The following is a 13,657-nucleotide window of genomic DNA, read 5'->3' as shown; positions in this document are numbered from 1 at the left end:
CACTTCCAGGGTGCCTCATCTAAGGGAAGAGGCTGAAGTTACAGCACGTGGATTGCTCCCTAAAAGCTTCTAGTTTTCCTCCTCTGTAAAAGGGATCAAAGACATTTGCTGCTGACATCCAAACTTGGATGAAATATCCTCAGCCTTCAGGATTTTCATGCTTTTGAAGTAGCCGTAATTGGAACACTTAAAGGAAGATTAAATCCATTCTGGCATTGGATCCAGTAACAGGTGTCATGTGCAAACGTCTCCAGTTCAGAGGTCTGGCTTTTTACTGGGACATGAGCAAATTAAGGGTTGATTGGGCCTCTGGGATTGCTCATCACAAAACTCTGCCTTTTTCAGCTGTAGAAACTTGTAATAAAATCAGGAACCAAGCAGGTTAAACCACAGAAAGGTCCCAAGGGCCTGTAATCACAGTGTCCATTTCTGCCTTTTCTCCTGCCTCCCAGCTCCAAGTGGAACAGGGCAAGAATTGCCTTGACAGTATTTTTGTGTTTTCCCCTTTTGGTCCAGGTTTGCTTCTGGAGATGCCAAGCTGAGCTGCAGCGATGATGACAGGGAGCATTTTCAATTCAAAGACATCAGGGATGGCTTCAGCTCGACCTTTGAGAAGATTGTTGAGTCTGACCTTATGAAAGGGACATACTACAGCAGCCTGGACTCTCTGGATGTCCTCTCCCTCACAGACGAGACCGACAGCTGTGTCAGCTTTGAGGCCCCGCTCACCCCCCTGATCCAGCAAAGGGCCAAGGAGAGCCCCGAGCTCTTGGAGCAGAAACTGGCAGCCCAGCAGAGAGAAGCCCTTCACCACATGGCTGCTGACAAGCAAGAGCAGGGAGCAGCAAAGCCAGCAGAGGGGGATTTTGGGAGCCCTCTAAGGCACTCTATTACCAGCAGCAGGTCAGAGAATGTGCTGAGCCGGTTGTCCTTGAAGAGTATCCCGAACGGGTTCCACGTGGAGGGGTCGGAGGAAGATGCCACCAAGATCATTAACTCCATCAGGTAAGACAGGGAATTTCTTGGGCAGTGGCTCCTTGTCTTATGGGATCCCAGTCCAGGAGCAAGGCTCAGTGGACATGTTAGAGATGGAGCTGCTCCTGTATCCCTTGTGCTTCCTCTCTGGTGGTGTTGTGGCAGAGACCAAACACCACCAAGAAGAGCTTTGCTGCCTGTGGGTTAGGACTGCACTGGGGACCAAAGTCTCATCCAGTTAGTCCAGCAGAGCTGTGTTTGAGTCTTCCCTGTGCTCAAAGCCAGGACCACAAACCACAGGTGAGCTGCAGGATCCTGAGGAGTCCTGTGATCCCAGGAAAAGCCAAAGCTCTGCACTTGGTGGTCGTGTTGGCTCTGTAGGGCATCACCATCCCTCTGGCTGCTCACAGACCTCATCTGTCCTTACAGCAGGTGGAGCTGAGGCTCCTCTGGGCAGACCCCTGACTCGTCTGCCTGACACCTTGGCAGGTTGGGGGCAGTCAGGTGCACTCCCAAAAGTGCTCTGAAGTGCAGGGAAACCTCAGGGCTTTATTTAGGACTAGATACCCCTGTAAAAGCCTCCCTAAAGATTCTTCTGCAGACAGTGAGGAGAACAGCAGAGACTTCATCCTCTGCCCCAGCTCAGACCCAATCCATCACCCCTGGGAGGCAGCAGCTCATCTGTAGGGCACTCCCCTGCATGAGGGAGAGCAACCAGGTCATGGGAGAGCTGGAGCGAGGTTCTGTGTCCAGCTCCCAGGCCTTCAGTGAGTCACACTGTTCAAAAATGAATCAATAGGTGCTATAAGTGGCCTTGGACAGGAAAATAAAGGGCTGTATCCCCACCTACATGGTGCCAGCAGGGCTGCCCGGCGTGTTGTCCATGGCAACAGTTGGCCACAAGGCCAGCAGGCAGCTGGGAGAGGAGCAGCCCACCTGTAACAGCAGGTTTGGTGCCAGTCCCATTGACACCACTTGTACAAGTGCAGTTTCTCATCCCCAGCAAATGAGCTGAACTGAAAAGCATATTATCTATCCCTAAAATTTCCTGAATGTCCACAGCTTGGAAAGAGCTTGGCATCCCTTTCCACACGAGTGGAGAGAGAGGAAGCTTCAAAAGGTGTTGGGGCTGCTTACTTTGATACATCCTCATTACTCAGGGAGAAGTCACTCTCTCTGCAGCCTTTAATTTGAAATTAAATAGTGCCATTTCATTAGGCTTGTCCAATGTCCTGTGAAGAAAGGTAATGCATATGTACCCCCAAAATGCCAGGCAGTGGAAGGATTGTAGGAAGATTTATTTCCAAAGTGGAGAACACTGGACTTAAAGAACATTAACCTCAACAGTGTTTCAAACACTGGGCCTGAGGAAAGACACACCCCCTGCTCTTCTCAGGGCTTTTATCATCCCTGGATCCCCCCAGTGTGGGGGCCCTTAAACATGTCTGCAAGCACTTATCTTTTTCTCATACCAGGGAGAGTTTCTCTAGAATGCAGGAGAAGAAAACATCTAAAACTGGCTCTGGGAACAATGGTTCTTCCAGTCCATTAGGAAAGTCTTCCTAAGCAAAATAAGCCCTGATCTCCTCGTAATACACCTCCCAGAAGGGTCTTCTACCCTTACAGCCCACCTCATAAACACATGGGTTTTTTCATACATTTTGGTGAGGACGAGAAAAAATGGAAACGTGGCGTTTTTGGGTGGGTTCCACGGGGTCATACAGCTGCTCCCTGAGCGTCCCTTGTTCCCGTCCAGCGACGCCAGCCTGAAGGACACCCTGTCAGACTCCGACTCCGACATGGGCAGCACGGAGCAGCTGGACCAGGGCAGCACGGACACCTTGGCCAACGGCTGCAGGGCGGACAGCGAGGCTGCCAAGAGGTTGGCCAAGCGCCTCTACAACCTGGAGGGCTTCAAGCGCTGCGACGTGGCGCGGCAGCTCGGCAAAAAGTGAGCGGGGCCGCCCTGGGAGAGGGTGGCAGAGGTGGCAGCCTGGAGCGCAGTGGTGGGGAGGGTCTGGGGAGCACTGGAAGGGGCTGGTTGCTGGATGGGGCTGTTGGAGATCCTTCCAGTTGAAACTGGCCCAGTGCCCTTAAAATATGAATCCTACGAGCTGCCTGAGATGTTGGGCATTAGCTGCCACAAGCTGCTGCCCATCAGAACCGAGAGCTGCCTGTGTTTGGTAAGGGCCCAGCAAGACTACAGCAAATCCCCAGGATGAAGGTTTTAGCATCCAGACCTGGATTGTCACACGGATCCCTGCCAGTCCCCAGGTTTTTCATGTCTGCAGCCCAAAACCTTCCTGCTGCAGAGCCTCCCAACCCAGTCTGTAAGATGGCAGGAGAGCAACACCAGAGGTCCAAGCACTTCAGCTGGTAGATTTGCCTGGGTAGAGCAGAAGGGAAATAAAAAGTGTTTATTCAAATACTCAAAAGTGGGAGAGTTGCAGAGATTTCTAAGAGACAGAGTAACAGTAATGAGTGTGGCAGTAACAGATTATTTTAGGATGCCAGTGGGTGTGAAGGCACCAATCCCCATCATCCTTTGCCTGGATCAGATATAACCCATGTTGCTGGGATTTTTTTTTTTTTTTTTTGTCCTTGAAATGTCTCCCTCCTGCCCAGATCAGCAGAACACACCTTGTACCTCAGTGAATACCCAACCTTTCAGTAGCAAGGATAGTCTGTGACTCCCAGCTTAGTCCTGGGACAGAAGGAGCCCAGGAATGGTCTCCCAGAGAGGCCCTTTGTATCACCTGGCAGCATCCCCATCCTTCTCTTTTGCTGTGGTTCTTGTAGCAGGTGCATTGCTGGCTGCTGCTGCCTCAGGTCTGACATCCTTCTCCTTGCTTTCAAATTTGCCATGACAGCTCATTGAGGGGGAGTAAGTTCCAAGCAATGGGTCTCTGAGTCTATTCCTTTGCTAGTTCCTGCAGTCCTCACTCACCCCTGCAACCCTCACACCTTGGGAGGGTGTTGGGTGACCCACATTTGGGAATTCACACAGCTTTTGAAATAAAAGTTTTGATTTGGTCAGCTGGGTTTTGACATCTGAACCATTTCCTGGCATAAGGCCTGAACAGAGCTGCAGGCTCCTGTTATGGAGCAGGAAAGGGAGAAGGATGAAGATAGATGTGGGTTAAGTTGGTCTTTCTCACTTAAGACAATGTAAGACAAACCTGTGGTGGTGGGAGCAGGGTAAGTTTAAGTGATGCTTTGAGGTCAGCTCCGTGTAGGAGGGCTGAGCAAAAAGTGAAATCTCATTTTGAAGCTATTTAGCTTGTTTTACGCCCTTTTTTACTTTGTGGTCATTGGCAATTTTCTCAAAAACAACAAAACAAAACAAAAAAGAAAACAACAAAACAAAACGCCAGAAGTAAAATAAACCAAAGCCAAAACCATTCATCATTGTCAAACAAGCAGAAAAGGCTTGATGAAGGTCTACAGAGCTCCTCTTACCTTTCACCTCAGTTGGATGGAGGTCTGTGTGGCAGGGCCACCAGCCAGAGGATGGCAGGAATGTCCCCATGGGAAATGCCTTGAAAGGCCACCATCCAAAGGATGGCAGGAATGTCCCCATGGGAAATACCTTCCTGTGGGAATGTCTCTGTGGTGTCTGAGCTGCGTGATGGAAGTGTCACCCATTCCTGCAGGGAGGGCTGGGACTGGCACAGAGAGAGAGGAGGACAATTCCTGAATGAGGAGGCCAGAGCAAACACCTGAGCCCACCTTAGTGTGGGCCATGGTCTTGCCCTGGCCAGTGTTGGCATCCCCTGGCCTGGGACATGTTAACTGGCTGTGGAGCTCAGGGAGAAGAGTCCCAACAATGTCACTGATGCCCTGGCTAGATATAGGAGTTTGTGGCTTCCTGGGGGCTGGCTGCCTTCAGGTGACCTGTGATACTGTCCAGTTCCCTCAGCAGAGCCAGCAGCCCCTGCCTGCAGCTTCTCCAGGCAGAGAGGGACCAAGGGGGGCACACAGGAAGGTGTGATGAGGACTGCTGGCACCACAGCAGCTGGCTCAGACCACTTGTCCTGGGATTCACAAATTCCCCATGGACTCCTGGCTTTCAGCAAGACCCACTGACTGAGCTGAGCCTGTGCTGCCTCAATGGGAGCGTGGGGTGAAGGGGAGCTCCCTCCCACCTTCATCCTGCCTGGTCTAGTTAGAAATGTAAATTAAGGTGTAGCTCCATGTGTAGGCCATGGAAACATCTCAAAAGCAGTTCAACCCACCCAAAATCTGTGCTGGGTATAGACATGCCAAGTCTTGTTGCTTTAGGGAGCCTCGGGCAAGGCCATTCCTTCAAGCTCAGCTTGAGAGTAAGTGTGGGAGTCAGACACTGCTCTCCCCTGGTGGCTGCAGTGCTGCAGGACAAGGCAGCTGTTGGTCTGTGCCCAGGGCACAGGGTGCCCAAGCAGGTTCCCAGGACACCTGGTAAATGGATGTCCAAACAGAAGGACTCATAGAATCATGGGAAGAATCACAGAGAGGCTTGGGTTAGAAGGGACCTTAAGGCTCACCCAGTTCCAGCCCCCTGCCATGTGCAGGGACACCTTCCACCAGACTAGGTTGCTCCAAGCACCATCCAACCTTGGACACTTCCATGGATGGGGCAGCCACAGCTTCTCTGGGCAACCTGTGCCAGGGCCTCCCCACCCTCATAGGAAAGAATTTCTTCCCAATATCTAATCTAAAGCCACCCTCTGTCAGTGGGAAGCCATTCCCTCTTGTCTTGTCACTCCATCCCTTGTCCAAAGTCCCTCTCCAGCTCTCTTGGAGCCCCTCTAGACACTGGAAGGGGCTCTCAGATCTCCCTGGAGCCTTTTCTTCCCCAGACTGAAGAACCCCAGCTCTCCCAGCCTGTCTCTGTGGCAGAGGGGCTCCAGCCCTCAGAGCATCCTTGTGGTCTCCTCTGGACTTGCTCCAACAGATCCACATCTTTCTTGTGCTGAGGCCCCCAGACCTGCACACCACAATACTCCAGATGTGGTCTCACGAGGGCAGAGTAGAAGGGGAAAGTCCTTTACTCCTGAGAGACTAAAACAGCCCGTGTGAGGGGGTGACTGAGGGCAGGGAGAGCACTGGCTGGTTCCCAGCACTGGCACAGCCAATGCTTGAGGTCTTCTGCAGGCTCAGAGCTGAGAGAATCCCAGGGGAGGTCTGGGGCTTGCTCAGTTCTGCTCGTCCTTTGCCACAGAGGGGGAGGTGTGGTGACATCTCCTTTCACAAACACGTGGTCACCTTCTGCTGTGAAGTTCCAGGACAAGTGGAAAAGTCCCCCTGGGAAGCTGGCAGGAATCTGCACACCAGGGACTGTGACACTGCTTCAGACAAATGCTTTGGCCGTGGGTCCATGAGGGTCTTTCCCACAGCTAGTGATCCCAAAATGATAGGATTGTTTTATGAGTGTGAGGCCTTGTGGCTTCATACAGCTTTGAAACAGTCTCCTCCACAACCCCCAGCATCAATATTTGTCTCCTGCCTCTCAAAACTCAGCCTGGGACTCTCCCCTGGAGCTGTCCTGCTGCTCTGCCCGACCCTGCTGTGAGTTGTGCATCCACGCCAGAGGCTTTGCAGCATCCACCTCACAGCAGAGATGAGATAATGCTGTAAGAAAAGCAATGAATTCTGCTTTAACACATCTTGGCATGAATTTGGATGTGGAATCCTTAGCAAAACACTTTTCATTTTGTGGGGAGAAGGAAAAGGAATTGTATATGACAAAAGCTGAGCATATTGAGATCACGTCTGATTTCTTGCCCACTTTTATTGATTACTCTTGCACATCCATGGAGCTGTGCAAATAGAGGAGCTCCACAGGCCCCATTCTGGCTCTAAAGACAACACATCTCCAAGCATCCTTCAAAAACGTGGCAGGGCAGTGGTTTCTAGAGAAGCATTCAGGGATGAGCAGGGTCAGAAGCTTGGCTGAGCCCTCCTGCTCCGGTTTCCAGCAGCATCCATCTGCCATGGGAGCAAGGTGCTGTGGTGAGAGGGTGGGATGGGAGCCTACGTGGAGTGGAGAGCAGGAATATTGCAGTGGGAGGAGGAGACACGTCCAGCAACGGGAGAGAAGTAGGTGTTGGATGAGCACAGGACATCCTTATGGCCTCCTCCTCCTCATGGATGCTTTGGGAGGAGGCTCTGCCTGGCCAGCAGCACAAGAGGGGTGGAGCAAGGGAAGTGTCTCTCATTCTCAGGTGTCTGGGGCTGCCTGCAGGAATGTTACTGTCCTTTTTAAGCCCAGAGAAAGTCCCCCTGGGTCTGGAATCACGTCTGCAATGTCTTGCTGTGATTGGGCTGGCCAGGAGGCAGCAGTCTGCTGTTCCTCTTGTGAACAGTGTCTTCTTCCCTGATGAAAGGGCTGACTACTCCCTCTTTAATTACAGCAATGAATTTAGCAAGTTGGTAGCAGAGGAGTATCTCAGCTTCTTTGACTTCACTGGCCTGACCCTTGACAAAGCACTCAGGTGAGCTGGGCTCTGGGATGGATGGAGCAGGGCAGTGGGGATTCCTCCAGGCTTCCCAGCACCGTGGGGGCCTCCCATGTGATAGGAGCAGGGACAGGGGGGAGCTCCAGGCTGTCATTTAATCTTTGCTTTGGCACGTTTGGCACAAGGTGCTGCCGCCAAAAGTGCACTTCAAGGGGAGGGTCCCCAACCTGCTCCCCCTGGTGGAGAGCAGCTTTCCCAGGAATCCCATCCCGTACAAAATCGGGGCAAGTGGGAGCGACTCCTTCCCTTGGGATGGGCAACCCATCCTGGTGCCATGGAGCCGGGGGTGGGTCAGAGCTCAGCTGGCAGCGCTTCCCTGCACAGCTCAGCACTGGCTCCAGGGACCCCCTCGCATCCCACCTGCAGGGCCTGGGGTGCACAGGCTGAGGGGAGGATAAAGGACCCCCTTCCCATCTTACTCCTTAGCGTGGACACTGCCCAGCAGACTGATCCACAAGGTCTCCAAGTATCCCTTTGTTCCTGCAGGACGTTCTTGAAGGCATTCCCGCTGATGGGAGAGACGCAGGAGCGGGAGCGGGTGCTGATCCATTTCTCCCGGCGGTACTGCCAGTGCAACCCGGAGGAGAGCACGTCTGAAGGTACAAACCCCTGTCCCTGGGATCCTGCCCTGACTGTTATCCCTGCCCTGGGAGGGACTGGGGGTGCTGGGTGCAGACATTGAGTGCAAGGAGACCTTTCCATGCGGATTGAGGAAAGCTGCTGGCCTGCCCCACACAGGATTTGTGTTCCCCACATCTCCAGCTGTAACACAAAACAGCACAGCTGGGTAGAATTCTGGGCTGCAGATTTTCAGAGCTACTTTCAGCCTCTCCACATTATTTTTTAAGTGGATACAGTTTCTTCTGACATTTTTAGGTTAACTGTTGGACTCGATGACCTTAAAGGTCTTTTCCAACCTTAATAATTCTACACTGTCACCATCCCTGGAAGTGTTCAGAAGATGTGGCACTTGGAGATAAGGTTCAGTGATGAACACAGTGGTGCTGAGTCAACAGCTGGACTGGATGATCTTAGAGGTCTTTTGATTCTATGATTCTGTGGGAAAGGTCATCCCTGGTACACGTGTGTGCACACAGACACACACTCAGACACGAGCATGCCCATGTTTGCACTTACATAAGTGCCTCTACACACCTGCTAACAGGCATCTGGAAATGCCCTCCATGGGTGGAATCAGGCTGCTGCCCTGCTCTCAGCTGCCAGTTATTCCCCCTCCACCCCCTCTCCATGTTTCATTTCCCTGTGTTTGTGTGATGCTCTCCCCCACTGATCCAAAGATGAACTTCCCTGGGAAGGGTCCTGCACCTGGAGACATTAAACTGCAGGCTGAATTTCCAGCAGCAGTCCCCAGCTGAAATATCCCCCATGCCAAGTTCTGACTCCTCTCCAACGCTTCCCTCTGGAAGTGATCCCTGGTTCTGTTGCATCCACCTCCCAACCCTACAGACCAGAGCCATGGGACCTAAATGCCACATCCAGTCATTGCCTGAACACCTCCAGGGATGGGGACTCCACCACTCCCCTGGGCAGTCCCTTCCAATGTTTAACCAACCTTTCAGTGAAGAAATTCTTCCTGATGTCCAACCTGGACCTCTCCTGGCACCGCTTGAGGTCATTTCCTCTTGTCTTGTTGCTCCTTGCCTGAGAATTGTGTCTTGTTATTCCTTTCCTGTACTGATGAAGCCCAGACGTGGAAGAACTACCTGGTTGTGTTTTGACTCTCAGCTGTGTGAGCTGAGAGAAAAAGTGAGTGCAACTGAGCCGAGGAACAGCGAGAGAATGGCAGGTTTTGGGACACCAGCTCCACCTTGGGGCCATGTGGGACATGATTTACCTGACCAAAGTTATATAGCAAAGCCTAATGTCAGTCCAGAACCTCCCACTGAGACTTAAAAAGTGCTTAAAAAGAGCTTGGCCTTGAGCATGGAGTGCTCAGGACATGTCACTGTTCCATACAGCCCCAAGAGCTTAGAGACTGGCAGAGACTGATGGTCAAAGACCTCAGGACAAACCCCTGAGGTCACCATGACCAACTGGGGCAAACCAGCTCTGTTTGCTGGGGTCTCTGCCCCATCTGCAGTGACATCAGGACAAAACGGAAACCATGGAATCATAGAAAGGGTTTGAAGGGACCTTAAAGATCATCTGGTTCATGGAAATGGAGTAAGACTTAGTAGAAAGTCTGGTCTTTAGAAAGCTATTGGCAAAACTGCTTTAAAGACAGTTCCCTGGTGATTGTTTCAGGAAAAGGCAGAGTTTGAGGGAGAAGAGGATGACTTTGTAATTTTTTAAACTGTCTTACACAGTTGAATGAAACAGGTGTTCTTTAAGGTCCCCAGCCATAGCAACTGGCCTTGGTTCTGCAATAGGTGGGCTGTCAAGACAGCAAACACCAAAACTGCATGGGATGGGGAGTAATCAGCCATAGCTGTGTGACTGTTGTGTGTTTCAGATGGGATTCACACTCTCACCTGTGCCCTGATGCTGCTAAACACAGACCTGCACGGCCATGTAAGTAGTCCTTGGAGATGTATCCATCCTTTGTCCCTTCCCAGTATAGGGGTCTCTTCCCTCGTGCTCAATGTGTTGCTGGAAAATTGAGATAGGTTGGCAGAGAGTACTTGACCTACTCCAGGGGGAATTTTGGGTGCCAGACCTGGACCTGGGGATGGTTCACACACAAATGTCACTCCACACTCAAGCCAAAGGCCTGTCTCCTGCTGACAGCAATTATCCTTTAGAGGGACAGGCAGTGCAGCTTTCCCCCCAGGACCTGTTGCACACATCAGCCCTGTCCCAGGAGCTCTCACTGGGGTCTTCCCCACCATTCTCTGTTGAACTGGGAACAGCAGCACCAGTTGTGCTGCAACTTCTTGTGCTGCAGGCACCTGAGGCTCCCCTTGTCCCAGAAACTGCTGCAAGGGGGTCAGTTGTTTCACACAGGTCTAGATTTCGTATTTCCTTCCCAAAACACAAAATAAATCTCAGCTGTTCCTTTTCCCCAAGATGTAACAGGAGAATTTCATACCAGATGGGCCTCTGGAGACAAAGAGCAGTGTGAGCAGAGCTCAGTGCCCAAAAGAGTGGCTGGAGAAGAGCAGAAGCTGTGAGAAGATCTCTCACCGCCTTTTAGAGGTTCTTTCTGATGGAGTAGGTTGGATTTGTTCTTAAAAGGTCAACCAGAATGTGTAGAGCAGAGGAGAGAGGGAGGAAAAATAACTCCAGGAAGGAGATTAGACCTGTCCAAGGGCACAGCACTGGGACATTGTGCACCTCTGGAGACCCATTTCCCAGCCACACCTCTGGGAGTGGACCCTGTGCCCTGCTCAGTGTTGAGGTTGAAGGCACTGCTGACCCAGATCCCCTCCCTGCTCTCCAGCTTCATAGTGCAGGTGTAGAGCAGCTGTGAGGCTCAAAGGGCTGTGCTCCCTTTCCAGGGGTAGAGGGGCTCCTCAGCTCTCAGGCTGATTAGGTACCTTCTTTTGTTGCCCCTCTGAGAGCTGAGACCTGGAGCTGCAGATCCCCCAGAAGGTGGAGGGGACATGGAAGGGGACAGGGTTGGAGTTTGTTACAGCAGCCTGAGCGTGACCCAGGATTTTCAAGGTCGTCATCAGGCTCCTCTTCTGCCTCCAGCTGGTAACCCTTTGCTGTCCATCTGCACAGGCTTGCCCTGGTTTTCTCTTCATTAGCCTGTAATGAGAGCACAGAAGGCCATAACTCAGCTCTCTTTGTTTCGTGCTGGTTTATAATCACGTTTGAGGGGGGCCTTTTTCTGTGGGGCTGGGAAGAGGACACTCCATGAGCGCTCTTCACCGGTGAGGGCAAAGATGCAAAGGCCACCAACTTCACCAGGGCCATCCTGAGGGCCCACCTGGGAGACCCTTCCCATAATTGCAACACAGATATTGCCCTCGTGGCAGTGACAGTGTCAGCACAGCAGCCAGTGAAGGGAGTGACTGGTTTTTTAGGGGGATCCTGTCCAGATGTGCACTGTGACATCCTTTCCAGATGTGGCCTGCACCAAGCTGCCTACAGCTGCCATGGCCTCATCCTCTGGGAACAGGGAGCTATGACCAGTGTCACTCTGGCCTCTGGGTCCATTCCCACCCCCATGGCTCCCAGTAACCCATCTCTGCACTCATCCTTCAGCCAAAACCGTTGGAGCCAAGGAAATATTTCCACCAAAGCATTTCCATTGTGGCAGAAGGCAAACTATGTGACTTCAGTCCAAAATAATCTTTTTTAGTCTAGGTTTTTTTTAAGGAAAAAACAGATCCAAGATATGCCTCTGGGAAGACAAACATTATTGAAAAGGCCAAAAAACCTACCTAAACCTCCAAAACCTTACCATTGCTATTTTTCATTGACAAGCTGGCTAAGAGGCCTGGTAAGAAGAAATGTTCTCATGATACCTAGGCAAAATAAAAATAACTTCCTTTTGACCAGGTGTGGAAATGCCTGAGCTTTTCTTTGAAAAAATCTTCTCTTTATTTTTCTGCATGTATAACGTTAATTTCTTCTTCTCCTTTTCCTCTTTTTTTTTTTTTTTTTTTTTTAATTTCCTTCTGCTCCTGGAACTTCTCTTTCTGCTCTTTAACCCTTTACCAGGTGGTAAGTGCAGTCATTCTAGTGTTTTGCTTTGAAGCACTGGCATTTGACTTGTGTTTTTTTTTTCTTCTGTGTTAAAAACAGTAAGGGTTTTTGTTTGTGTGGATTCCTAAGTGATTGTGCAATGTTCTTCCCTTGGCAAGCCATTAGCAGCTGATATGCATCCCATGAAATGCTCCTGGTGTAAAGGAACCTCCATAAACTGCTGTGTACCTGGGAATGTGTGACTTGATCTGCCGGCCCTTCTTGTTAAAGACGCTGCCATGATATTCCATATCACTTTTAATTTTATTTCCTTTTTTCAGTCTTGTGTGTGTGTGTTGCAGTGTTTCACTGTGCATTGGCAGAGTGGGAAGTTCCTCTGGGGAGGAAAGGGGGGTTGATGTGTCTCTGTAAAGGGGCAGTTCCCCACAGCAGTGCCCCTGGAATGGTCTAGTTCAGCATTCCAGCAGGGACCGTGACACACACACTGAGTCCAGGCCTGAAGGTAACAACACTGGCTTTAAAACAGGAGATTTGCACCTGCCCTTAGTACTGTTGATTTTCTACCACAGGTGCACTCAGACCCTGTTTCCAGATTGCCCAGAAAACCGTCTTTAAAATGAGACATTCCCCATTCATGGAAGCACCAGGAGTTGGTGTGAAAAGCCAGCAGTTACTGAACATTCCAAGCCTTGTAGTACAAGCCACGTCTTTGCAACTCTCTGCCTTGCTCTGCTGGTGGTGTTTTTGCTCCAGGAGATCTTATGGCAAAGTAAGAACTGCCCTGCCCCATCTCTGCCCCGTGGAGGCACAGCTTTGAGATGTCTCCTTCTCCACTGTCGGTGTTTTCTTTCCTGGCCATAAAAGGACAATGACAAATGAACACTTGAGCATCATCAGCACTCGTGGGGGCATTTTGGTACTTTAGCAAAGCCCAGCTTCTGGAATCATATTGTGGTTTGTTCAAAAAGCAGGCCAGCAGTTCTCATGGCCACCAAAGAAAGCTTGACATGGGATCCTGGGCAGCTCCTGACTCCATATGTCCATCATTAATCTTACAAACCCTGTGATCTCCTCCTTAAGCCAAGCTCACGGGTTGGTGTTGGCAGTACTGCTGTGTCAGTGGCACTAGGAGAGCTGAAGAGCTCTGAGGCAGGAGCAGCCACTGGCATCACCTGCAGAGTGCCCCCAGTCTGCCCACAGCAGGTTTGTGGGGCCCAGGGCTGCTTGGTATGGGTTGGTTCCCTGCAGGGAGGTGATTTTGCTCCTACAGTCTGGAACACCTCCACTACCTTGGTCCTGTCAGAACAGTGACCCCTCACTTCATGCTGGAGCAGAAATGGAGCTGCCTGGGTGTCTTCCCCTGAAGAAGAGTATTTGGGAGAGGTCAAAGGGCCTGAGTGGAAGCAGGACCTGCTAAGGGCATGATGTTCATGCTGGGGAGCTCTGGAGATGTGTTGCAGTCACCACTTCGAGCTGAGAGGTTTGATTCCCCGGGCCTCCAGCCCAGAAGCTCAAGTGGTTTAACACCTCACAGAGGAAATGCTGGGAGAGCACTCCAGCAGCCACCCTTC

At 51.3% G+C, this 13,657-nt stretch overlaps 1 protein-coding gene across 3 annotated transcripts in view; it reads left to right on the top strand.

Moving 5' to 3' along the window:
• Positions 1-13,657, top strand: part of PSD2 (pleckstrin and Sec7 domain containing 2) — an 87,039-nt gene that overhangs the window by 49,472 nt on the left and 23,910 nt on the right. For 2 of the 3 annotated variants that reach the window (XM_064671533.1, XM_064671534.1), the window contains 5 exons: positions 517-1,005; positions 2,732-2,926; positions 7,368-7,448; positions 7,959-8,071; positions 9,946-10,006. In XM_064671533.1, the coding sequence (XP_064527603.1) occupies positions 517-1,005; positions 2,732-2,926; positions 7,368-7,448; positions 7,959-8,071; positions 9,946-10,006 (939 nt within the window). The remainder of the gene's footprint in view (positions 1-516; positions 1,006-2,731; positions 2,927-7,367; positions 7,449-7,958; positions 8,072-9,945; positions 10,007-13,657) is intronic. The other variant, XM_064671535.1, reaches the window with a different exon arrangement.

This window comes from Pseudopipra pipra, chromosome 15, assembly GCF_036250125.1.
Source record: "Pseudopipra pipra isolate bDixPip1 chromosome 15, bDixPip1.hap1, whole genome shotgun sequence".
In the NCBI taxonomy this organism is placed as follows: domain Eukaryota; kingdom Metazoa; phylum Chordata; class Aves; order Passeriformes; family Pipridae; genus Pseudopipra; species Pseudopipra pipra.
The sequence above is the reverse complement of the archived record's forward strand: the minus strand, read 5'-3'. Positions and strand labels throughout refer to the sequence as shown.